This window comes from Nyctereutes procyonoides, unplaced genomic scaffold, assembly GCF_905146905.1.
Source record: "Nyctereutes procyonoides isolate TBG_1078 unplaced genomic scaffold, NYPRO_anot_genome, whole genome shotgun sequence".
Lineage (NCBI taxonomy): Eukaryota > Metazoa > Chordata > Mammalia > Carnivora > Canidae > Nyctereutes > Nyctereutes procyonoides.
Genome location: NW_026575049.1, coordinates 6,003,629 through 6,028,940, shown reverse-complemented (window position 1 = coordinate 6,028,940; position 25,312 = coordinate 6,003,629). Strand labels below are relative to the sequence as shown.

The 25,312-nt window shown below is 45.8% G+C and overlaps 1 protein-coding gene across 1 annotated transcript in view; it reads left to right on the top strand.

Annotated features, from left to right (window-relative positions):
* The window catches only part of PPM1H (protein phosphatase, Mg2+/Mn2+ dependent 1H), a 255,422-nt gene that overhangs the window by 98,859 nt on the left and 131,251 nt on the right, over nt 1-25,312 (top strand). The window contains exons 2-3 of the mRNA XM_055327916.1: nt 3,154-3,319; nt 24,725-25,069. Coding sequence (XP_055183891.1) covers nt 3,154-3,319; nt 24,725-25,069 — 511 coding nt within the window. The remainder of the gene's footprint in view (nt 1-3,153; nt 3,320-24,724; nt 25,070-25,312) is intronic.

Below are 25,312 nucleotides of genomic sequence, written 5' to 3'. Positions count from 1 at the left end.
AAAGCCCTTTCAGGTGACCGCAATTCAGGATTTATGTAATTATAGTAGCTTTGTTGACTGGTGGAAAACAGCAGCGGCAGATGAGTCAGCCTGGATGTAGCTATTGGAGACCAGTGATGCTTTTTTTGTTACAAAAAGACTTGACTACAGCATAAGTTTAGGTGCCAGCGGTCAGGGTGATGCCAAGCTCCAGAAATAGCAGCTTAGGATATTGTGCAGAGGACAGTATGGAGGGGACGGTTATCACGAATTGGTTTTCCCAGCCAAACCTCCACTTCCGCTTTCCATAGGGAAGCCGGTCATGTGAGAGACATGGGTAGTGTAATGTCCCCGTCCAGCGAACAGTCCACCCCACACATGCTGACTGCGGAGAGGCAGGTGGTGCTTCAGACTTCCTTCCTCTGCCTAGTTTGCTTCTCCAAGGGCGGATGCAAGAGGGAAACTCCAGACAGATGCATGTTCTGCACCAGGTGTGCCAGCTGCAAACTGCTGAACTAAACATGGGCCCCTCTCAAGATGGGCAGATCTGAACTGTCCATCCCTCATCCTCCCTCTGGGCCCTTTCTCCAATAGGTACACGAGGGGAGCATATTCCCATTTCTGTCAGGCCTGGACCTGGGTTTCCCTAATCAGCTTATTCTGTGCCTCCACACACAGTTCAGCTTGGCCCACCACAGACAGGTGCAAGTCCCCATGTGTAATAGGAAGACGTTGGGTTGCGGGGTGTGGGGGGATCACGGTAGGCCTCAATCTGCATCCTAGCCGTACCGCTTCCTGGCTGTGAAACCTGGAGTCATTCCTTTAGCCCAGGTGGTAAGCGTGGTAGTATTAATAGTCTTCAGGCAGGTAGCCACACTGTACCTTTTAAACCATATGAAATTACATTTTCACCGAAACTGCATCCAAACATCTCCTCCTTGAAGGAGAGAGACTGAAGTTGAGGCAGAGAACTAAGCCCTGATCTCTCCCAGCCCCATCCCTCTGTCAGCAAGAGCGAGTCCTAAACATAAGAGGCAGATGTGACTTCTCGAGAGATCACAAGGATCCCCACCTCCTTGCATAGGCCCCTAGGACCATGAGTTTTGAACTCTGTAAGTAGCAATCTACTTTTTAAAAATCTTACACAGAAGCGTAGTATGTAAGATGATTTGTAAAAGTAGGCATTTGTTTATAAATATATGCCTAGGTTGAAATTTATAACGAAGCCAGTAAGGACCATGGAGCAGTTGTGACCAACCCAGAAATTTGTTGTTTTTTTTTTTTTTTTAAATTTATTTATTTATGATAGTCACAGAGAGAGAGAGAGAGAGGCAGAGACATAGGCAGAGGGAGAAGCAGGCTCCATGCACCGGGAGCCCGATATGGGATTCGATCCCGGGTCTCCAGGATCGCGCCCTGAGCCAAAGGCAGGCGCCAAACCGCTGCGCCACCCAGGGATCCCCAACCTAGAAATTTGAAATAAGGGTGATAATAGTTGACTGGTTTGGTCTTTTTTGTATAGCGTATAGGTAAGTAATTGCAGATGATATATTGTTAAAAACAATTCTCCTTCCAATCAAGGGGATACCAGTCAATTAAAGAGAAAAGACAGAGGCTTCTTATGCTGGAGCTGCCCAGATATATAGGCCATGAACATTTCTGTGTTCACGTGTAACAGATGGGAATGAACTTCTAAATTATTGCATTTTTCCCCAAATACTGTACATTTAAAAAATAAATTTGAAGTAAATGTCAAAACATCCAAAACATGTCCATAGACTCCTGAGGTTTGACAGAAGGATGCATGAAATACACTCCCTTAGATCTTGGGGACACTCTCATCCCTGTCTACTGTTTCCCGTTTGGTTGTGGCAAGTGTGCATTGACTTATGGACATTGATGCAGTTTTCAATACTGAAAGCCATTTGATAGAAAAAAATTTGAATGAGGCCTGCAGCCTGACGATATTTCATCAGTGTCAGTGGCTTGTTTTGATACTATACTATAGGTATGTAAAATAATACTGCTGGGGGAAGGGTGCATGAAGCTTTCTGTGCTGTTTTTGCAATTTACTGAGTCTGTAATTATTTCAGAATTGAAAAGTTAAAAAAATTATTTGGAAAGGATTATCTTCTACTTAGGAGGGAGTACAGCCTGATTGATCAGAGTGGTGTTCACATCACACTGAGCGTGGATTTCCAGCTGTCTCACCTAAAAAGAAAGCATCTTTTCTTTCTCTGCCACTGCGTTCTGGACCCTCCCCGCACACACTCATTCTGTCATCTACTGTGACACTGTTGAGGTTTTGAAAAGAAAACACAGCCAATGGCAAATTAAAGAAAGCGCTCTTTTGGGAAATCTATTTTAGCTGCTAATTAATTACTTAGTAAGAAAATGATACTGAAACCCAAGAGGTCAGCCTGCAGTCACCCGATACAGGAAAGGCATATGAATGATGTGGCATGTTCTTCTAATGCAGTCCTATGCCTGAAACATTTAGTAATTAGGCCAAAGCACTATCCACATGCTAGAGTATCCTGTGCCCACACGTCCAAGTCAGAGTGCCCTGTAGCCTAATGTAATGGTGTCATGTCAAGTATTGTCATACAGGAGAAAGAATGAAGGATGAAAGATAATTTAAAAAGAATACACCTTTGATCCACTCACTTCTCTGTGTGTGAAGTCAAAGTGGGCATGGCGGTAGTGAAATGTGGTTCTCTGTTCTCGTGGATTTTACAGTGTGCTGTAAATTACTGTACTGCCTTGTTCTTTGATAAGATTGATGGTGGGTTTTGCTCTTTGTCACTTGGAGAAACACAGCAGAATCCCCCCAGCCTGCCCATCGATCATCATCATAATTGCCAAAAGAGTGATTGTCTCCTGTGTTTTGACCAAAATGGATTGATGGGGTTGCTCACAGCAGTCAGACACCTGGGAAGCTGAGCTGGGCTCGAAACAGTGCCTTGGTAAATGTTTTAACGTGTGCTGATATAATTCCGTTTTGGAAAAATTAATTTACCAGGGAACATAAAATACCAAGGCCAAAGGGGCCTATGTGCTAGGTTGGGCTTTAGTTTTGTGCCACTTGTGGAGACTGGCTCTGCTGACCCTTGAGACTGAGCTCTGAGCTTTCCAGAAATCACTGCCTGACCCCTCTTCTGGCTTCTTCTGCAGGGTTATTAATGCCGGGAAGAGCACGCACAATGAAGACCAAGCCAGCTGTGAGGTACTCACTGTGAAGAAGAAGGCAGGGGCCATTACCTCAACCCCGAACAGGAACTCGGCTAAGAGGCGGTCTTCCCTTCCCAATGGGGAGGGGCTGCAACTGAAGGAGAACTCGGTAAGACCCCCCCTAGGCCCCCAGTTCTCAGTGAGAGGAACAGGGGCACTCTGGTCCCCCTGTGAGGTGCTAGAGCTGAATCCCAGTGTCGCCAGAGTTAGTGGAGTGGCGGGGCTGTACACGGGGTATCACACAGTCACAGCTCAAGGTGACGTGTGTGAAGAACTGGTGTTTATTAGGCTCTTCATACCTAGAGTAAATAAAACTCCCACATCGTATATAGGCTTTATGGCAAGATACAGTGTTTATAATGTATATAGTCAGGTGGTTGTAAAGGAGCCCGTTTAAGATTTTTGTGAAGGGGATGGTCTCCGGAAGCTTCTTGTGAGGGATGGACATAATGCTAGCCATTGGCTGACAGCCCTGCCATGGCTTTGCCCCTTTCTTCCCCTCTGCCCGATGCTCTTGCAAATTAAATATTGTTTCAATTGGCCCATAGCCCTTGCATCCCATGGGGCAGCCCCGCAGACTACATGCCCTGTTGACAAACCACAGAGCACTTCTCCTCTCTTCAGCTTCTGGAGAATAAAGCAGACGCCCTCAGAAAGTTCTGAAGAAACACTCAGAAAGGTATAGGGAAGAATCGGTACTCTGTCCACCAGCATTTTATTCAGCTTACAGAAAGGAAACTGAATGAGATGACCCAAATGTGACTCTTTAATCTTGAGGCTATTTTTGTATATACATTTTAATAGGATTATACAGGATCCAGGAACCTTTTCTTGGCGTAAGAAATAGTTATCTCACTGCATTTATTTTTTTTTTAAGATTTTATTTATTTATTTATTTATTTGTTTATTTGAGACACACACAGAGAGAGAGAGAGAGAGAGAGAGAGAGGCAGAGACACAGGCAGAGGAAGAAGCAGGCTTCATGCATGGAGCCTGAGGTGGGACTCGATCCCGGGTCTCCAGGATCAGGCCCTGGGTTCAAGGCAGCGCTAAACCAATGAGCCACCAGGGCTGCCCCCTCACTGCATTTATGCGTAGGGATAAGACTCCTGATTTATTTTGTTCATACTAGTTCAGCTTTGAGTTAGAAACACAATGACCTATGGAGACTCATCAGTTGGACTTGTGTTCAAGGCTGCAGGAAGCATCGACAGGGCTTTTCCCAAAGAGCCAGAGTCAGGACTCAGACGAGCAGTACAGAATAATAACAGTAAAGTACCCAGGCTCTGGAGCAGTGGGTTCCAGAGCAATCCATCACAGTCCATCATTTATTAAACCATTTAATATTAGGATAGTCATTTATTCTTTGAGCTTTAGTTTCCTATAAAAAGAGTAATAGTAGTTATTATTACCAAGTATGGTAGAAAAAGACTGGTTGGAAGTGTGCAATCCATTGTCAGTGGGAATGTTGAGCCAGTGTCTTATTTAATAAATCCATGATAAATGTGAGCAAATTCTTATCCTAGATTTAGTCTCACTCAAGGGATTCCCTCTGAATAATGTCCATTGAATTTTGTATGTTTATCCATTTATAAATCAGAGATCACACAATTTTCCTTCATACCTGACAGGATTGTTTTGAGGATGGAGTTACTACGAAAAAGGGCTCAGGAAATGTGACATACTAAGGATGATTAGATCTGGGCACAGTGACCTACTGTTGCTCTTTCCCCTGCCACTGGGATATGAAGTGATTTCTGTAAAAATTAGTCAGCATTGACATTTGGTCCAAGGCCAGTTGATGATGTCATTTTTCCTTGTTTCTAAATTCCTCCAAGAAATGGAGCCAGGTGTAACTTTTTAACTTCCTTTCCTTAAGAACAATGAAACCGGGGGCACCTGGATGGTTCTGTCAGTTAAGGGTCCGCTCCTGGTTTCTGCTCAGGTCCTGATCTCAGGGTCCTGGGGTCGGGCTCCGTGTTGGGCTCCCCACTGACCATAGAGACTGTTAAAGATTCTCCCTCTCCTCCTGTATATACACTTTTATAGGATTATAAAGGATCCCTCTTCATCCTCCCATAAATAAATAAATCTTTAAAAAAAAGAGAGAAAGAAAAAGAACCGTGAAACCAGTGCATAAGTACTTCAGGATGGAGCCTTGAACCTCCACTGTGCTGGTTCTGAATCCCTGTGGGCTCCTGGCTCCAGGAGGCAGCAACCAGGTGCCAAGCAGCATGGGCGCATCCCATCCCACCATTTGCTGCTTCAGCCGCAGCCGCCTCACTTCTATCTGCCTTACATATTTGGCTTTTTATTAGAGTTTAAGGCAAGAGCTGTGCTGCCTTTTTTTAATTGTGGGAAATTAGACGTAACATAAAACTTGCCATTTTAACCAACTTTTAGGTGTATAGTTTAATGGCATCAGACACATTCTTACTGTAACTACCATCCATATCCTGGGACTTTTTCTGAAATTGAAACTCTGTACCCATTAAACCCTAACCCTCCCCTCCATTCCTCCCTACTCCCAGCTCCGGGCAGCTACTATTCTACTTTTTCTCTCTCTAAATTTGACTACTCTAGGCACCTCATATGATGGAATCATATAATATTTGTCATTTTGTGTCAGGTTTATTTCACTTACATTATGCCTTCAAGGTTCATCCATGTTGTAGAATGTATCAAAATTTCATTCTTTGTTAAGACTGAATAATATTCTGTTGTTCTGTATACACACCATTTTGTTTATCAGTTTGTCCATCGGTGGACACTTGCTTTTCTATCTTTTGGCTCTTTGGGTATTGTGAATAATACTGCTATAAACATGGGTCTGCAGATACCTGTCTCTGATTTAAATTTTTTTGGATTTATGTATGGCCAGAGTGGAAGCATGCTGGATGATACAGTAATTCTGTTTAATTTTTTGAGGAGCTACCATACTGTTTTCTACAGCAGCTGCACCATCTTATATTACAACCAGCAATGCACTTAAAATATATATATAGCTTCTTAAAAGAAACATCAGGTGTTCTTTATTCAGTATTTATTTATTCTATATTTGACTCCTTTGCCTGTTTTTAAATTAGGATGCTGTTCTGTTGTTGTTTGCACTGCTTTTTAAAAGCTCGAAAACCATGACTTGCTGTGCCAGGTAAACCACTGAGCACTTGCTGTGTATCAGGAACTAGATGCCAAGGATTCAGGGAATAAAATTGACAAAAGTCCTTATGTACAGGGAACTTGTATCCCTTGAGGGAGACAAACAATTAAAATGTATCCCGCGGCGGATAATAAATGCCATGGAGAAGAAAAAGCAGAGATGCAGGAATGTAGGAAATGTGAGATGCATGGGTATTAAAGAAAGTGCCACTGAGAAGGTGGTGTTTGGGCACAGACTGGAAAGTGCAGCTATTTGGAACTTTTTTGACATCCTAGACAACTGCAAGGATCCTGAGGCAGGAACAAGCCCGGTGTTTTCCAAATCAGCCAAGAGGCCCATGTGGCTGGAGCAGAGAGTGAAGTGTGAATCGCAGGAGATGTTGTCAGAAAGGCAGTGAGAGTGGAGTGAGGTCATCTGGCAGGACCTGGAGGGCTGTTATCAGGACTCCGGCTTCTGCTCTGAATCAGCAATTTGCCAGCAGGGCATACTGGATGTATTGCTTAAAAGGAGCCATTGACTTTTCCTACTTAGAAGACACCCCTTAATTCAAAGATGGTGGTGCTTAGAAAGGGGAGGGACAGCACAAACCACCTGCAGGAGACAAGGTGGATCTGCCCCTCCCCTCTCTGTGAGTCTGATCCTTCATTGCCTTGAGGGTAAGGAGATGAACTCAGTACAGTTCCAATCCTCCTAGAGCTGAGTTGACAAGGGACAAAGAGCCAATAACCAGCAGCAAAACAATGGAGTGAGTTTTGAGAGAAAGATTTTATTTTATTTTATTTTATATTTTATTTTATTTTTTAAAGTTTTATTTATTTGAGAGAGAGCGTGCACACGAACAATGAGGGGATGCAGAGGAAAAGGGAGAAGCAGACTCCCCACTGAGCAGGGAGCCCCATGCGAGACTCGACTCAGGATCTTGGGATCATGACCAGAACCAAAGATAGACGCTTAACCAACTGAGCCACCCATGCCTCTAGGAGAAAGATTTTTAAAAATCCAGGTTGTTTGAAAGCTTAACTCAGAGGAGTTAAGACAGGTGAGGGAATGGGTCAGATTAGGGAATGCTTCCTGGAGAAAGCAACATTTAAGCTGTCATTTAAAAAAAAGGGAATGGAGGGGGGGCGCCTGGGTGACTCTGTCGGTTAGGCACCCAACTCCCCATCTCAGCTCAGGTCTTGATCTCAGGATCATGAGTTCAAGCCCTGCACTGGGCTTCATGCTGGGCGTGGAGCCTACTTAAAAATAAAGGAAAAAGTTAATAGAAATTAACCAAGCAAATAAGAAAAAGAGGAGATCCTGACATAAGGAACATGCATGTGCGAAGCCAGGTTAGTGTGAAAGCACATGACGCATGTTTTCTAGCGTCTTGGGGCACCTGTAGTCACTTGGAGGCTGATAAGACAAAAATAAGCAGGGTTCATACACAAGAGCCATTTAATGCCCCAATAAGCTGGAACTTTAACCAAATGATATTAGGGTATAATGAAATCCAGATCTGCTGAAATCCAGCAGGGAGGCTGACTTGGAAAGGCTTGGGGGGCAAACCTAGAGACTGGGACACCTCGGAAGGAGACCAGCTCATGCAGAAATATAAGTGAGAGATGATGAAAGCTTGAAATAAGACTGATTGGAGCAAGGGGCAGGCTCAGGAGAGATGAGGTGAGATGAGGTCCCCTCACTGTTGAGGTGACCAGATGACCACCTGCATGGGAGGAAGAGGTTAAAAGGGCAGGTTTCAGCCTTTGGGTGCTGGTCCCTGAAAGTGGACCTCTGGCTCAGGCATAGGTTGAAAGGTGAGAGGATGGGCAGAAACAGTGAGGATTCTGACCTTCCAGGTGCAAGTGTTCCGTAGGAAGTTAGAAATAAGGGTTCGGAGCTCAGGAGCACATGCTAGGGAGGGTTAGATTTAAGGAGCTTTCAACCCAAAGACATTTCAAGGAGGGGAAATAGTTATGCCAGGGGCCACAGAGAGATGAGGTCAAGAAGGATAATGATAAAAATGGCAAATACCATCAGAGGCCAGAAATGGGACAACAGGATAAATTACAGCATCATTATTTGCACACGTAGAGTTGACGGGCATGAAGGTTGGCGCAAAGGAAGTACATGGGCTTTCTCCAGCATGTGATGTACATGATTAATTTCTCCCTCCTTGGGGCACATGGATGGCTCAGTCAGTTAGGCATCTGACTCTTGATTCTGGCTTAGGTCATGGTCTCCGGGTCATGGAATCGAGCCCCTCGTCGGGCTCTGTGCTCAGCACATAGTCGGCTTGTCCCTCTCCCTCTTCTTCTCCCCTTGCTCATGTGTGCTCTCTCTCAAATAAATAAAAAAATATATATTTTTTAAAAAAATTTCTCCCTCCTTTCTTGACCTCCCATTCCCAGTCAACTTAGTAAACACAAGTATTTCCAGAAAACCTCTTCCATGTATAATAATCACCTTCATCTTACTTGAAGATGGAAGAAAACCTAAAACGTCCTGAAGTTTTTATATGTGATGGCATTTCTTATAACCAGGGGCATCTGGGTAGCAAAAAAGATGGGATTTTTCTTCCTGTGGAAAATTATTAGTTGGTACAGAGATTCTAAGGCAACTTTTATCCATCTCTCATGCCAACTCCTAGAGAATTATCCTATTAGGATAAGTAATCTTTTTAGCCAAAAGAGTCAAATTAATCCTCCTGTTTTAAAACAAACTCTTTTAAAAAAATTAGTGGGTAAAAATAATATAAACTATGTTCTGTCTTCCTGGCTTCTGTGAGGCATTTACTGAAGGAGTGTTCTTGTGTTCTTTCCTGTAGTACTTGCTGAGTTCTGACAAAAAAAAAAAAAAAAAAAAATCACAAGCTAATTTCAGATTCCATCTACATATAAAAGGAAAACATCAGGGGCTAAAGAACCAATGTTTGAAAGAAGTCATCAAACTTAAAAGAGATACAAATAAAAATTTCGAAGTGTTCGGCACCGTAGTATTTTAGCCTAAAGAAATGGAAAAGGAAAGGAAAATGAATTGCTGTGTTCTCCCTTATGAAAATAGTAACAGATCTAGGTGGTGGTTGGTTTTTTTTAGTTAGAATTTAGTGATCTAGTGTAATGGATATTTTTTTTGAGAAGTAAGGAAGAGAAATTTTGACGTCGCTGGTGAGGAGGATATAAAGTAGGATATTTTCTATGTCAAGTTCAGGGTGGAATGTTCCCGTGTCTGCCTCCCATCAGCCGGTTTACATGTGAGGAGCCGTGATCCCTCAGGCAGGCTGGCACATAACAGGTACTCTGTGGCAACGCGCAGCTCCTGACATTTCCTGTGCCTCGGATTATTTGGGGACACCAGATGGGTGGCGAGGAAAGAGGGGTTGTAAAACGCTAGCACTTCCCAAAGGTACTCCCAAGCATTTTCTCTTAGGAAAGATGCTATAAGCTTGTTGAGGGCAACACCCTATCCAGCAGCCTCCTACCTGCCTCCCACTGAAAGCATTTTATTTAATTAATTTTTTTTTTAAATTTTATTTACTTATTCATGAGAGACCCAGAGAGAGAGACAGAGACCCAGGCAGAGGGAGAAGCAGGCTCCATGCAGGGAGCCCGACGTGGGACTCAGTCCCAGAGCCAGGATCACACCCTGGGCCGAAGGCAGACGCTCAACCGCTGAGCCACCCAGGCATCCCTGAAAGCATTTTAATTAAAGACATCAAGATTTGTAGGAACCTAGTCACCATTGTTAGGTTTTCTCTGCTTTGGGAGATTTGAAGTAGCCTTTATCCACCACACCGAGTGTCCTCTGTAAGGGAAAACATCACTTTTCCAAGGGCTTTGGCTTTTCAGTTCCCACGTATCTGGTCCCTCTGGGAGTGAGGTAAACAGAGGACAACACCAGCTGACTTTTCAGTGGGGGGGAAAACGTCCCCCTCCTAAGGGCACTGCAGAGCCTTCGTATTAAGAGCAGGTGCCCCTGTCTCTAGGTTGCGTGGCTGGGGGGTGGGAGGTTGCCCCCCCCCCTCCGCATCTGACTGCCTTTCCCAGCTTGGGAACAGATTGTTTTTGGCCTAAGACTAGACGTGGCCACCTGCCTCCCAGGCCTTTTTCCTTAGGAGCACAGCACCCTTCCATTGTCTCATTTAGTCAAAACACATCAAAGTGTGTGGTTGCAGTGTCCGTTGGTTCAGTGTCTGGTTACGGTATCAGGAGGTGGCTGTGTCCACACATGGCCGAGCCCCGCAGCAGGCGCCACCCACGGCCTTCCTCAGAGGAGGAGGGGAATGCAAGGCGAGTAGGAGCAGACCGGGTGGGGAGAGGTGAAAGGGAAACGGGAAGTGCTCTTTCTACTCTTTGAACAGAAGATGTGCCATTCTTTTCAGCTGTTTCCTCTCAGAAGGGCTCACCCCCTGCCCCCCACTCCCGAACATTTAATGAAGGTCGCTCTTGGTTCCACAGTGGCAGCCCTTCTGGAATGTTTGGCCCTCATTAGGCAGTCTGCTTCCCGCAGTCATGTCAGCTATGAAAGCAAGAGGGGGAGCCTTTTATTTTTCTCATTGTATGTGTCCCTCTAAATCCTCCCTCTAGTTAAGGTCTTTGTTTTGTGCAAGAATCCATAACCTTTCTATTTATTTCCTTGGATTTTTCTGAAGCAAGAGTGCAGTGGTTTCTCTCAAAACTTGCGTCCCTTGGTTCCAGGGCCTCGAACTCTTGCGAGTGATGACGAAGGGTTACTTGAGAACCAGGCCGATGCCAGAGTGACTTTGCAGTGCCCTCTTCGGTGGGCGTTGGCTTTCTCGGTGGGCATCAGGCTGGACGGAGGCGTCCACAGTAGCAGGGCGTGCAGCTCCAGCTTGGCTTCACAATCGGTTTTTCCCACTGGGGCACACCCTAAGGCTAAAGGAAAAGAAGCGGTGCTGAGATGGAACTTTTCCCTTGTTTCCCTTGTAATCTGATTTCCCCACAGCTTAGACACGGAGAACATTGGCGAGAGTGATAGCCTCTAGAGACTTTGTCTTCTTCCTTTTTAAATATAATACTCAGCCTTCACGTGCCAGACACAATACAGATCTCAGTCCATTGCCCAGTATTGATTCACTTAACCTGACACTGTGTACGGAAGAATGTCCCATCATTATCTTTATTTTACTGATGAGATTGAGGCACGTGCCTGTGAAGTGTGGAGCTTGGGATCAACCGAGGCAGTCTGGCCTCTTATGACGTGCTGCCTCTTTACCCATTAGCTGCGGGGAAATGTGGCAGACAAATGTGTTTGGAAAAGGCTGAAATAAAGGAGGAATAACTCCTCTTTGTGCTGCCAAAGCAGGCGCAAAGGAGGAATAACTCCTAATGTAATTTCAGTATGATTTGATGCTAAATAGTATCTCATTTCTATTATGATATCTCTTTCTTTTGACTTAGGAATTTTTTTTTAAGATTTTATTTATTTGAGAGATTGACAGAGGAAGAAGCAAACCCCACCCCCACCCCCAGCTGAGCAGGGAGCCCGACAGGGGGCTCCATCCCAGGACCCTGGGGTCATGACCTTGAGCCTAAGGCAGATGCTTAACCAACTGAGCCACCCAGGCGCCCCTGATTCAGGAGTTATTAGGCACTTTGTCCTGTCAGCTCAGAAACTGGACTCAGGTGAAGAACAGAATGGAAATGAAATTGTTTATCACCTTATTGTCCTCAGAGTCCACTTTTTCTTGCTAACTTATCGAAAAACTTGTTTGCATGAAACCAAGGCAAGAAGAAAAAGCCTTCTGATTGAATAATACTGTGTGTCTAAGTTTAAATCCTCTCACCGCCACTTACTAGATATATTAGTTACCTTGTGCAAATGAGTCCAAATCTCAATGCCTCAGTTTCATCATCTCTGAATTGGGGATAACAGCTCCTAGCTCATAGCGCTGTTCGGACTAAATGAGTTAAAAATACGACAGTGCTTAAAATAGTGCCTCACATGTCGTAAGTGTTCAATTAATATTATCTGTTGCTATTCTAATAGTGTTGCAGTTGCATTTTAGTATTATTTCACATTATGCTTTTACTGTAACCTCTTTTTTTTTTTTTTTTTGAGAAAGAATGGGGATGGAGAGGGATAGAGAGAATCTCTATTCAGTGCAGAGCCCAACATCACAACCCTGAGAGCATGACCTGAGCCAAAATCAAGAGTTGAATGCTCAATCACTGAGCTACCCAGGCACTCCTTATTGTAATCTAATTTAGGGGGAGTTTTTGATATGTAAAGTAATAGTTTGAGAACACCCCTGAGCTAATTTTTGAGTCTAGAATAAACCACAACGCAATTTAGCCCAAACTGTCACAAACATTTTATTTCCTCTCTCTCAGAAATCAGTATTTATTTAATAATGTTTTTAAGATGGGATAGAATGAAAAAAATAAAATGGGGCAGAACGACTGAAATACAAAAAGAAATATGAAGTGTTTGTGAGGATGTGGAAAAAAAAAAGAACCCTTATGTACTGTTGGTAGGAATGAAAATTGGCGCACTCTGGAAGACAGTGTAGAGGTTCCTCAAAAAATTAAAAATTAAATTACCATATGATCCAATAATTTCACTTTATTTATTTACTCAGAGAAAATGAAATCATGAATTTGAAAAGATGTATGTACCCCTGTGTTTATTGCAGTTTATTTACAATAGCCAAGTTATGGAAGCAGCCCAAGTATTTATCAATAAGAATAGAAAAAGAAGATGTAGTATGTGTGTGTGTGAATATTACTAAGTCTTACCATTTACAACAACATGGATGAACCTAGAGGGTATAATGCTAAGTGAAATAAGTCAGAGCAAGACAAATATCCTGTGATTTCACTCATGTGGAATTTAAGATCCCAAACAAATGAACGACCAAAAAAGACAGACTCTTAAGTACAGAGAAAAAACTGGTGGTTGCCAGGGGATAGGTGAAAGAGATAAAGGGGACTAAGAGTACACTTATCATGATGAGCACTGAGTAATGTATAGGATTGTTGCATCACTACATTGTGCACCTGAAATGAATATAACACTGTACATTAATTATACATGAATACATTTTTTTAAAAGATTTTATTTATTTATTAATGAGAGTTCTCTCTCATTAGATGAGATGCAGAGACATCTCAGATGTCTAGATGCAGAGACACAGGCAGAGGGAGAAGTAGGCTCCATGCAGGGAGCCCAACGTGGGACTCGATCCTGGGTCTCCAGGATCACGCCCTGGGCCGAAGGCACGCTAAACGGCTGAGCCACCCGGGCTGCCCCGAATACATTTTTTTAATGAAAAAATTTTTTAAATAAAAATTTAATAAGGAAACTAAATTGCCATCTAAAAACAAAAACCAAACTACTAAATGTGCCCCACATCTTATTATTTCATAAAGCAGAGGAATTGAAACAAAAAATTCTGCATTTCATATAGTCAGATCCTGAGGAGGAAGCAGTCCTCATGTTTATGCCTATGAAATTAAGCCTTCTTTCCTACTGGAGAACAAAACATCTTAATAATTTATTTAAAAAGAGATATGGTAAAAAAAAAAAAAAAAAAAAACAAAGTACACTGCAAGGGCGTTGATGCCAAGTGCATAGCAATAGGGATGGGCCCTAGGGATGACTTTAATGAAGTTAATCAAATTTCCTGCGTCTGCTTTATCATTGCCTTACTTTTCTCCCCATTCTGTGTTACCCTGAGGATCAGAGCTGGAGGTTTCAATCAAGCGCTGTGGATGAAATGTCTAAAACAGATCCTCCAGATTCTGAATTATCATCTTCATTGTGTGGTACCTTGAAAACTGACCAGAAACTATGGAAATCAAGTGGTATAGTAGCTTAGAGTGGGGAGTCAGAAGACTGGCAACTGTCTCATTGCCTAATGGGAAATCAGTGGTTCTTTTTCTTTGGCAGTGAGGAAGGAGGGAGGCAAGAACATCCTGTGCTCATAGGAAGCCTTTTGTAAAAACAACCATGGAACTTAACTCAAAGTGAAATTTCCACCTTTGTGGTACTCTCTTTGTGTTACTGAAAACGAAATCCCCTCCCTAGATTTCTAAATTCCAGCACCATTTGGTGTATGGTAAGGGAAGATGAGTGTCAAATGAGCTGAATTACCTGTATCTTCAGGGAACACAGCTAAGAGGACAACCACTTATTTCCATTTTTCTATGAGTAGCAATCTCCAAACCATGTGTATAAGTACGTACCCTCAACGTATTTGTTCACTTCATAATATACAACTCTACTACTATATGGCCATATTATTTATGTGTATTTAGTGATTATAAAAATATATTAGTTTAAAAATAATTTGAAGGCAATAAAGATGAAAAGGAAACATTTTAAAATAATCACCACTAATAGTCATGCGATTTTTATATGTCAGGCATTGTTCTAAATATTTTTCCCACAGTAACTCATTTTTTGTCTTGCCATCTGCAGAGACTTCATGTTCCCATCAGCTAGTACCTCAAGGCAGAAGTCATCATTCCCAGTAGCAGCTCCAGTTCCATATTTCAGCTGTCCCTTTTAGCATTTCTGCTACTTTTGATTAGAACGATTATTCCTGTTGTCAGGTATGACTAGATTGTCATTACTTGGAGTCGAGATGCCCGCTGTGATATATTCTCATTTGCTCACATGTGTTCTATCAGCAGTTTCAGTGCATGGATTTTTTAAACACCTGTTGTCCACGTTGTAAGGGATGATCTAGTTAAAAACTTAGTAGTGTGATGCACGAGACCACTTAGTCTGGGACACACGTTATGGAGCAAAGAGTTGCGATGTGCCAAAGCCAGCAGGTGCATCAGAACATCAGGGTTCCCTGCTTGACGGGGAGCCGGCTGGCTTACATACCACGTGAGGGCGCCAGTGTCAGTTCCTAAGAGAAACAACTAGCAAAGCTTCATTTCTTCTCCAGCTCTAGAAGAAACGTGAAAGAATTTATCATTTTCCTCTTATGTGCTGATGGATCATTTTTTAACTCACCACCACCCCCACCCCACCCCAAGCTTTGTGTGCTCTCTGGTGGAGGATGGGGTGACCAAGGGGGCTTGCACACCCATAGAGCTCTGTGCAGTGAGAGAACAGAGAGGCCTGGCCTCTTGACACTGGCACAGATGTGTCAGGCCTCACTCCCTGGTCTTCTTTGTGTTTCCTGCCTCACATCCCAGCACTTATGTCAAGCTCCACAGGAAACATCTGAGGTTTTGTCTAGAATCTCCCTTTTTTTTGGGGGGGGGTCAGCATGCCATAAGAGGGGCTACCTCACTGCCTCCCAGATGGCTCACAAAGGCTCTTGCCTGTGGGTTCCCCAGAGTTGAGGTGCACATAATGTGGCTCCTTTTTTGACAGAGCGCAGCATAGGCTACTGATTTTTGATGCCCCTGATTAGCTGTGCCGTAATTATACCGGAAGCTGGATGGATGTAAGCCGCTTATATCAAGAATTATGTCAGGAGCTGGTTCAGGGGATAAATCTCTGGAGCAGTTTTATATTTGTTAAAAGACCCAAGGGACCCTTCCCAGTCCAAAGCTCTTATTTAAGTTATGGCATTAGAGATGATCATGGAAATGGGAAAAAGAAAATAAGCAAATATTATTAAAAATTAGGCTCTACGACTTTTGAAAAAGAAAGATGTAATATCGGGCCTACTTCAGAGAAATACTGAAAGAGAAACTATGAACTTTAAGCTCCCAACCTGTCACCCTCTGAAATCTTCTTTTATCTGGCTGCAGATGTATTCCTGAAAAGGGGTGACCGTGTGTGTATTGTAAGGTACACACAGGTCTGTCTGTCTGTCTTTCTCTTTATCTCTTTCTTTCAAATCAGAATGCAATAAGAAAACTGCTTCAGCATTATTCTTTTTGTAAGACATAAGTGATGGCTGCCAAACTGAAGTGTGCAGTAAGTCAGGAAAGGGTTCAATATTGCTTTTCCTAAAACAGAGTGCATGTTTAACTCCTGTTCGTCTGGAGCAAAAACAAGGTAAACATTTGTTAAAATCTAACAGTAATGTGAAATTCATTATGTCAAGAGCATGTTACTCCAGATTTGATGGGGTTTATTTTTCAGGTGTAGAACTTTGCATCCTGGGCTGGTTGCCCCAGCAATGTTTTCTGATCCTACCAGAGATTAATGCAGGGCCAGTGTCAGAAGTTTTGTTAATCAGCTGGTGGCCCAAGATACGATGCAGTCACTAATCAGCGACAAGGTGAAATAAGGCTGGAGTGCTAAAGGCTACAGGGTGACAGAAGCCAGGGAGGCAATGACAGAGTTGTATGTATTGGGAAATTGGAAAGATCTCTTAACTTGGAATCTGAAGGACCAGGTTCAAATCCTGGTGTCACCACATAGCAGGAGTTACTTAACTGTGCCCTGTGCCACGGGCAAAATGGGATGGTGATGCCCATTTTGTGGCGGTGTGGCGGAGAGTAAACCCGGTAGGTGATCAGTAGGTGTCCTTAGAACTTAGACGTCTCCTAGGGGAAGTGATTCAAGAAGAAGAGACATAAAGGGAGCTGGACAGTGGAGGAACGTGAGCACCCCGTCTGGCAGAGTCAAAAGTAGGGAGCCGCCGTGGATGGCTTGCTCTCCCTGCCTGCTCATCGTTCCCCTGGGCCATTTAACAGTGAGTGTGAGTAATTGCTCTCCTAGTTTTTTTGTTCTTTGGTATGCTGGACGCTGCTACCCATTTTATTATTTAAAAAATTAATATGTCTCATTAACCTTTTGAATGTGTACTGTTACGAATTTCAGCATATGTATAGATTCGTGTAATCCCACCAGTCAGGATACAACATTCCTGTCACTACAGACCCCTTCCTCATGGCATCTCTTGATGGCCCCACTCTTCTCCTGTCCACCCGCCCCGCCTCCTATAACCCACGATGGCCTGAACATTTAATACATGTTACCCGCTCCTGTGGCACCACACACGTCCCCTCTCTAGCACACCTGTTCACGTTCCGGACTCTTAGGCTCAAGAGTTGGGAACATGGTTTTTTTTCTTCCTCTCTCCCACCTCCCCAGTACCCAGCATGAGCCTGGCACATAGCAGACTCTGAGACGTGTGTTAAAAGAATGAATTGAAGAAGAAGAAGAAAGAAAAATAAATAAAAAAGAATGAATCGTTACTCTCTGTGTCCTAGTCTCATCTTGGTCTGTAAATAAGGAAACAGGTGAGAGGAGTTAGGAAAGGTGCCCAAGATCACGTCATAGTAAGTTCACGAACCCAGGTTGCTCTCGATTTGACGGCTGTGCTCTTCCTCTGCCAAGACCTATCACCACAGATAGGATTTGTGTTAACTCATTTGCAGGTGCATACATGAATTATCCAACTTTTCAAAACCCCATTGTATGTTGGTATATTTGCACCAGTGACAAAGTTAGCCTTGAACTGTTAGTGTAAACCGCAAAACCCTGTGTATTTACCATATAAGCTCAGAATGCTGTTCTCTGAGCTGATACCAAACTAAGGAGGCATTCCTTCCTTCTAACGTGACTAACCACGTGGGGGGTGTGCGGTGGCTCCAGCTGTGGGAGGATTTGTGTGGTGGGGTGGGCAGAGGATGTTGAAAGGAGCCACAGCCTTCATTTCCCTCTTTTGGGGCCTTGGCTTGAGCCAAGCAGGTGGAGAACACAGCTCTCCACGTTCCCACGTGCGTGTCTAGCCTTTCGGGCACTGGTTCAAAGGATAGAGCGATAGCGATTGTACAACAAATCCAGCAGCGATAGGGCTGAAGAAACTGTGGTTTCCAGTCCTCCAGAGAGAGGAATATGGTGCCTGTTGGGGTTTTTTGTTTTTTAATCTTCCTGGGAGGGCGGGGGCAGCGGGGGGAGTCTCCATAGCTTAGAAGAGAATAGTATGTGTTTCAAACTGGTCCTATAGGGCCACAAGGCTCAGCTGGTCCCTTTGGTTTCCTTGAAGCAACTGTGAGGTTCCCAGAGCCCTGCATCCAGGCTGCCTAGGTCAGGAACACTGACAAAGAGCGAGAGAGGGCACGGGGGAAGGAGTAGCAACTAGAGCATGCAGGACCCGTAAGCCACGTGAGCATCCAGGCGCCCTAGGGCAGTAGGGAGTCCTTGAAGGTCCTCTTCTGTGCAGTGATGAAATAGATGTGTGTTTGCGATTAAATTGAAGATGTGAGACACTTTAAAAGCATCCTGTTTATACTCCTTGGGATCTTTCAGACCTCCCCCGACATGATTGTAGGCCCTTGATCCTGGTGTGACGTTCAGGAATTCGTTCTTTCCTCCAGGTTCTCAGATCCAACTTTATACATCAAACCAGACATTCCTACCTGATGGCATTTGATGGCATTGTTTTGAATAGAGAATGGGGTCCTTGGGTCTATTTCGAAAGGAGTGTATGGCACATCCTGTTTGCTCATGCCACTTTCAGAAGTAGATTTGTATTCTTTGTTATGCTCTTGGATCCATTTCTTTTTTTTTAATGTTTTTTTTTAAAGATTTTATTTATTCATGAGAGACAGGGAAGGAGAGAGAGAGAGAGAGGCAGAGACACAGGCAGAGGGAGAAGCAGGCTCCATGCAGGGAGCTCGACGTGGGACTTGATCCCGGGTCTCCAGGATCATGCCCTGGGCTGCACGTGGTGCTAAACTACTAGGCCACCGGGGCCGCCCCTCTTCGTTCCATTTCAAGCACCATACGGCCCATTCCAGCCTCATGCCGTTCTTTGAAATGTGTTGTGAGGTTGTTAGTCTCCTCTCTAGGCCCACGAATCCCATCCTGACCGAGGCCCTCTTCGCCTCAGGACACTTCTCTGTGAGCCTCTCAAATTCTAGTGCTACCTTCTTGCAGCACAGTGCGCAATGCCATGGGATTGGCGCTTCTTTTTTTTTTTTTTTTTATAATTAATTTTTATTGGTGTTCAATTTACCAACATACAGAATAACACCCAGTGCTCATCCCGTCAAGTGTCCCCCTCCGTGCCCGGATTGGCGCTTCTTAAGCCTGGCCGTCACCTTGTTCTTCTATGCAGAGGCGTTTCAAATTCAAGACCCCAGAATCTCACTCCAAGCTGACTTAGCCCTCGAGGTTGGTCTTCCTCAGGCCACCGTCCACAGGGGCCATATACAATCCCCTTTTCACCTGCACTGCCTATTAGTTGCCCACCCCTTTTCCAAAATATTCTTTTAGTTTACCACTGCCCAAGCAGGTGACCAGACACGCACAATTTGATGAGTGCTGCAGTAGGAGTGGGGGCCTCCAGGAGGAGGTGATATTTAAGACGAGGGCTAGGAGGTGAGGGGGTAGTAGTGCTCTGTGATGAGCTACAAGTGCCACCCATGGTTTGGTGAGTGGGATTTGGAGGGGCGGGAAGTGAAGGGAGAGTCGGAGACTACTTCAGAGATTACAAACATAGCCCAGGCTATGAAGGAGGAGGAGGTTAGGGCTGGTAAAGAAAATAGGGTCAGATTTTGTGTTTTAGAAAAAAATCACTCTGGTAACAACTCGGGTGGCCGAGAGGAGAAGCAGAGGTGAGTGGCACGTGGGCAGGAGAGCAATGTTCCCTCCTGGGCTGGTGCAAGGGTACTGAGCTCGGCAGGGGTGGGCGGCCCAGAGCATGGAGCCTGCTCCCAGCTGCATCCCTCAGTAGGTGCTAACCTCCAGCAGTTGGACTCTCTGGTCCTCGCCTATAGGGTGTGCGTCGTAGCCGTACCTCGTAGGGTGGCTCTTCTCAGGATGGACTGTGGTGGGACCAACCAAGCTAATGTTTATAAAGCATTTTGGATACCGCTGGCTCTGCAAGGCTTATTAAGTGACGGGAAGGGTGCCGTAGCCCCGTAACTCGATGTCTCTGTGACTTTATGGTCCCTTAAACCTTAAGAGCTGAGTGGCCATCTAAAGCCTGAGGGAGAGCCCCCTTGGTGGTTGCAGTTTCCCCAATAACACATCACTCACCCCAAGTTCCCTGCCATAGGAGGACACTCAAGATTCTGAAATCTCTTGATGAATTTGGTTTTACCTAGTTCAAAAGCTGTCAAAATGTGTTAGAAACAGTTGAAGTAATAGTCAAAGGGACTTATTAATCATTGAAACACCCCCCCCCCCCCCCGTCCTCTTTTCTAAGGTACCACTTCGGAAACAAGAAACAGTTTCTTGTTCTGCTGTTCTGGTCAAGTCAGGGAGATGTAAGTGACTCACCCAAGGTCACACAGAGAGCTGATGGCAGATTTTTTTTTTAAAGATTTATTTATTTATTTATTCGTGAGAGAGAGGGTGGGGGTGGGGGCGGGACAGAGACAGAAGCAGGCTCCATGCAGGGAGCCCAACGCGGGACTTCTTCCCGGGACTCCGGGATCATGCCCTGGGCGGAAGGCAGGTGCTAAACTGCTGAGCCACCCAGGGATCCCCCCTGATGGCAGATTTGAGGCTGGAACTGCTTAATGGCCCCATCCCTCCCTATTAGATCAGAGGCTATCAATTTTGGCAGCTCTGAGACTCCCCTGTGGAGCTTAAAATAGATCAGTGATAGTGACTGATGGTGTGAGGGTGAAGCCCTGCATCAAACGGCGCTAGATTTATTCAGTCTTTAGTGACAAACTTTCTTTATGGAAAAACTCTTACACATTTGAGCTGTGAAAATTATTAATTGCATTTTTAAAATTAACTGTACCAGAGTTTCTAGCATAGCCATGCAAAGGTGTTCTCAAAAGCAGGGTGTTAATAAAAACAATTTCATTTTAAAAAAAAAAAAAAAGGCAGGGTGTTGCCCCTCTGGGCTCTGCTTCACTAGTCCCCCACCTCCCTCCCGCCCCCAGGTTTTCTCTTGACTGCTTAAAAATTGCCCAGATATTTTATCAGGGGGTTGTTGCAGTGCCTTCAGAATGCTTTGCCTCGTTGAAGGAAATGGTTGGATTGCTCGTCAGAAAAATGCCAGAGTTGCTTTTTAAAAAAATGTAGTAGCATCGCATTGCAGTGAGGCTCCTTATTTCACGGGGTTTGATCTTCTTTGATTCAAATCATGGTTCTGGAAACAAGATACGTTAGGTGTAACAGAATCTGTGCCCAGACACGGACGCAGCCGCACAATTGCTCCTATTCCATCCCTCACCGGCCCCTGCCACAGCTTCCTTAAAGGTGTTTGCTGGGTTTCCATTTAAATAAACTGCAGAAGGACTGGGTGTGCGGGTTTTATTCAGGCAGCCTTGGGGCCTTTGGGGAATTGGATGTTGTAAGCAAGAAATCCTTTTCTGTTGCCCCTTTTCCTAGTTGTGAGAATGTAATACGGCAACGCGTGCTTCACTAATGGGGCAAGTAACCAGAGCTAGTGGTGAGTTTAAAAACCACACTATCATTGCAAAGTAATGATGAGCATAAACGATCCTGCAGGCTGTGTGGAATGACAGTGCATCATTTCCATTTGTGAGCAAGTCAGAGGAACTGCTAATCCAACTGTGCTTGGTTGCCTTGCATTGATAATAATAGGAAATGCTAAATTTCAGAGGTTGGTGAAAATAGAGATTCCTAGATTCAGTGAATTTGATCCACAGATGCCCTAAATTAAGAACATTTTCCAAGGGGTTCAGTTTTATTCCTGGTTGATAACCACTTGTACCTACTTCTAATTCTTTGTGTGCGTGCGTGCGCGCGCGCGCTCTTGCATTCCTTATCTCACACTCCTCCTTCCCGCCACGAGTGCCCCAAGTCCCAGAATACTAGATAAACCGGCACGTCCTTTCATCGCCTTGTGCCCAGTCCTGTTACAGAGGCTAGCAACAGTGGCTTCTCAAAATGTCTTGAGGCCCACGTGGCAGGGAGCCCCGAGGGCAGGCTGTTCAGGGCCTGTGCAGCACCCCAAGCAAGACAGCAGGGGCCCGGGCTCCTTCAGACTTCCCGACCCACTACACTGATCTATAGCTCTCAGCCCTTTTTGCAAGAGATTCATTACCTAGCGACTCCCTGGGTATAAATCACCATTTGAACCTCGTGAAACACCCCCGTAAGGAGCCCTCACCCGCCATTTACTTAGTAGGCAACCGTGGCCCAGGGATGCCCCACTCCGGAGTGACCCACCCAGGGTCTAATGCCTGCACCGCCTCCCTGATCTGGGCCCACCAAGATCACTCCCATAATCGGCAGTGAAGACGCCACTAGAACTCAACTCTTCTACCTTTGAAGTTCTTGTTCTTTCTACTGTCCTCTGAGTTCGAGTGCTTTTAGCTGTTCATAAGTGCTTGTTACTGTCTGAATTTGAATGTCTTTTTAGCGTGTTATTCAACACCTGGCAGACATCCTTACTTTTACTCTGTCCTAATCCCCACAGCATAGCCTGAGTGATCATTTAAAAACATAAATTAAGTTTGTCACCCCCACCTCGGTCAATAGCTTTTTGTTACTCTTAGGCTAAAGCCAAGATCCTTCATGTGTCCTGGAAGGATGGGGTACTCTGGCTTCCACATCCCTGCACAGCCTCATCTCTCCCCCCCACCCCACCTTTCCTGCATCACCCCTCTATTCAGTCATGTGGTTTAGTCTCCAACACATCATGCACCTTTCTACCACAGGGCCTTGGCATCTGCTCTTTCTACTGCCTGGTGGTCTCTCTCTTCTCATTATCTTGTGAACTTTACCAAACAGCTACTAGGTTGCCTGCATGTCCCCAGGTAAACTCCTCCAAGTGCCCCTCTGCAAGCTGGCCTTCTAGCACCAAGAACCTCTCCTTGTAGCCCTGACCAGAATTGTGATCTTACGTTTGTTTGTGTGATTATTTCATCAGTCTGTGTCTTCTCCACTGGATTAAGGTCAGACCACATTGGGGATGCCTGGGTGGTTCAGCGGTTGACGTTTGCCTTCATCCCAGAGTCTTGGGACCAAGTCCTGCATCAGGCTCCCTGCATGGAGCCTGCTTCTCCCTCTGCCTGTGTCTCTGCCTCTCTGTGTGTCTCTCATGAATAAATAAATAAAATCCTAAAAAATCAGACCATATCTGTTATCTCTTCCAGCCAATTTTTTTATCCCCAGGATCTACTTTGCACCTGTCATATAGGGAATGCTCAGTATTTGTTCACTAAAAATCAACTTTTTTTCTCAGCACATGGCACAGAATTGAATAAAAGTGAAATTTAAAGGGCACAAATGGAGTAATGGCGTAGGTCACCATAACTATACAGTACTTTCCAGCATCATTCTAAGATAGAATAAAAGAATTTTATATAATGGCTTTTGCTAGCAAAGGATTCAGTATTTATTGCTGTGGGGTAGATAAGCCAATAGTCAGAGGTGGGTGTTCTATGCACCCTACCTGTTTACCTATGCATCTTACCTATGTAATTAATGCAATTAATAAGCTCACAAGAGCTTAATGTGTATTTCAAACTTAGTTCTTAAAAACATTGATTTGAAACAGTCTAGAAATAATTCAGAGACTAAATCCATACTAGATGAGGGAACACGGGAATGCAGAACTTCAGGGTAGGAAGAGGAAACGAAGATGCTGAGTACCAGCTGGGAAGGTGAGGGAGGCAGGAGATAAGAGAAAGAGATTTGAATTGGCTGCATCTTAGACTGGGTGTTGAAGGAAAAACATGCTCTAAAAATACAGGATGTAGACCAAAGACCGCGAAAGGGCTCTAAAGGGGGGAAATGGGCCTGCCGGTTTCCCCATGAAGAGCCTGCAGAAAGAGCGTAGCTTTCCCCAAGGACTCCAGGCCCCGCATGCTCTGGGGCTGCGGGAGGGAAGTGACGAGTTGGACTGCAGAGCTGGGCTCCGGAGGACTTAGCTGGTGGCGCGGGGCCCTACCTCACCCCTCCACACAGCGAATCCCGGTAGATCTTGCCACCAGGGAGCAGCTGGGCTTGCAGGGCAGCGTGGGCTCCTGGCCTGAGCTGAGAAGCACAGAGCGCTACACCCCTGTGCCGGTGCGGGCAGCAGGGTCACCTCCCCCGGACTGGTGCAGGCAGCAGGGTCACCTCCCCGGGCTGGTGCGGACAGCAGGGTCACCTCCCCGGGCTGGTGCGGACAGCAGGGTCACCTCCCCGGGCTGGTGCAGACAGCAGGGTCACCTCCCCGGGCTGGTGCGGACAGCAGGGTCACCTCCCCGGGCTGGTGCAGGCAACAGGGTCACCTCCCCGGGCTGGTGCAGGCAGCAGGGACACCTCCCCCAGGCTGGTGGGGACAGCAGGGTCACCTCCCCCGGGCAGGTGCGGGCAGCAGGGATACCTCCCCGGGCTGGTGGGAACAGCAGGGACATAGCCTGAGCACCTGTGCCATGTTTGGACTCCACTGTTTGCCAGCCCGAGACTGGCCACCAAGCAGATGCGCTGAGCGCCCTGCCTCGTGGGGTGCGTGGGACCCTGGGAAGTGACCAGCACGGTTCTTACCCCCTGTCGCCTCTCCCCAACCCCCAGGAATCGGAAGGCGTTTCCTGTCACTACTGGTCGCTGTTCGATGGTCACGCGGGCTCCGGGGCTGCCGTGGTGGCCTCCCGCCTGCTGCAGCAGCACGTTGCCGAGCAGCTGCAGGACATCGTGGAGATCCTCAAGAACTCTGCCGTCCTGCCGCCCACCTGCCTGGGCGAGGAGCCCGAGGGCACCCCGGCCCACAGCCGTGCCCTGACCCGCGCCGCCTCGCTCCGCGGAGGGGTGGGCGCCCCCGGCTCCCCCGGCACCCCCCCCACGCGTTTCTTCACCGAGAAGAAGATCCCGCACGAGAGCCTGGTCATCGGGGCCCTGGAGAGCGCCTTCAAGGAGATGGTAGGTGGGGGGGGGGCCCAGGGGTGGGGGGCCTCACCCAGGCCAGACCCGGCTCCCCCGCACTTGGGTGGCTGCGCTTGGCCTTCTCCCCTTAACAGCAGGCCTTCCGGCCTCAGCACAGGTTGGCCCAGAGTCCCCGGCCGGGGCGCTGGCAAAAGTTAAAAAGATGAAAGTGGGGGGCAGGGGGCAGCCTTGAGGTACCAGGCCGTTTACACGTAGGCAGTCGTGCTTCCCCTTCTGCGG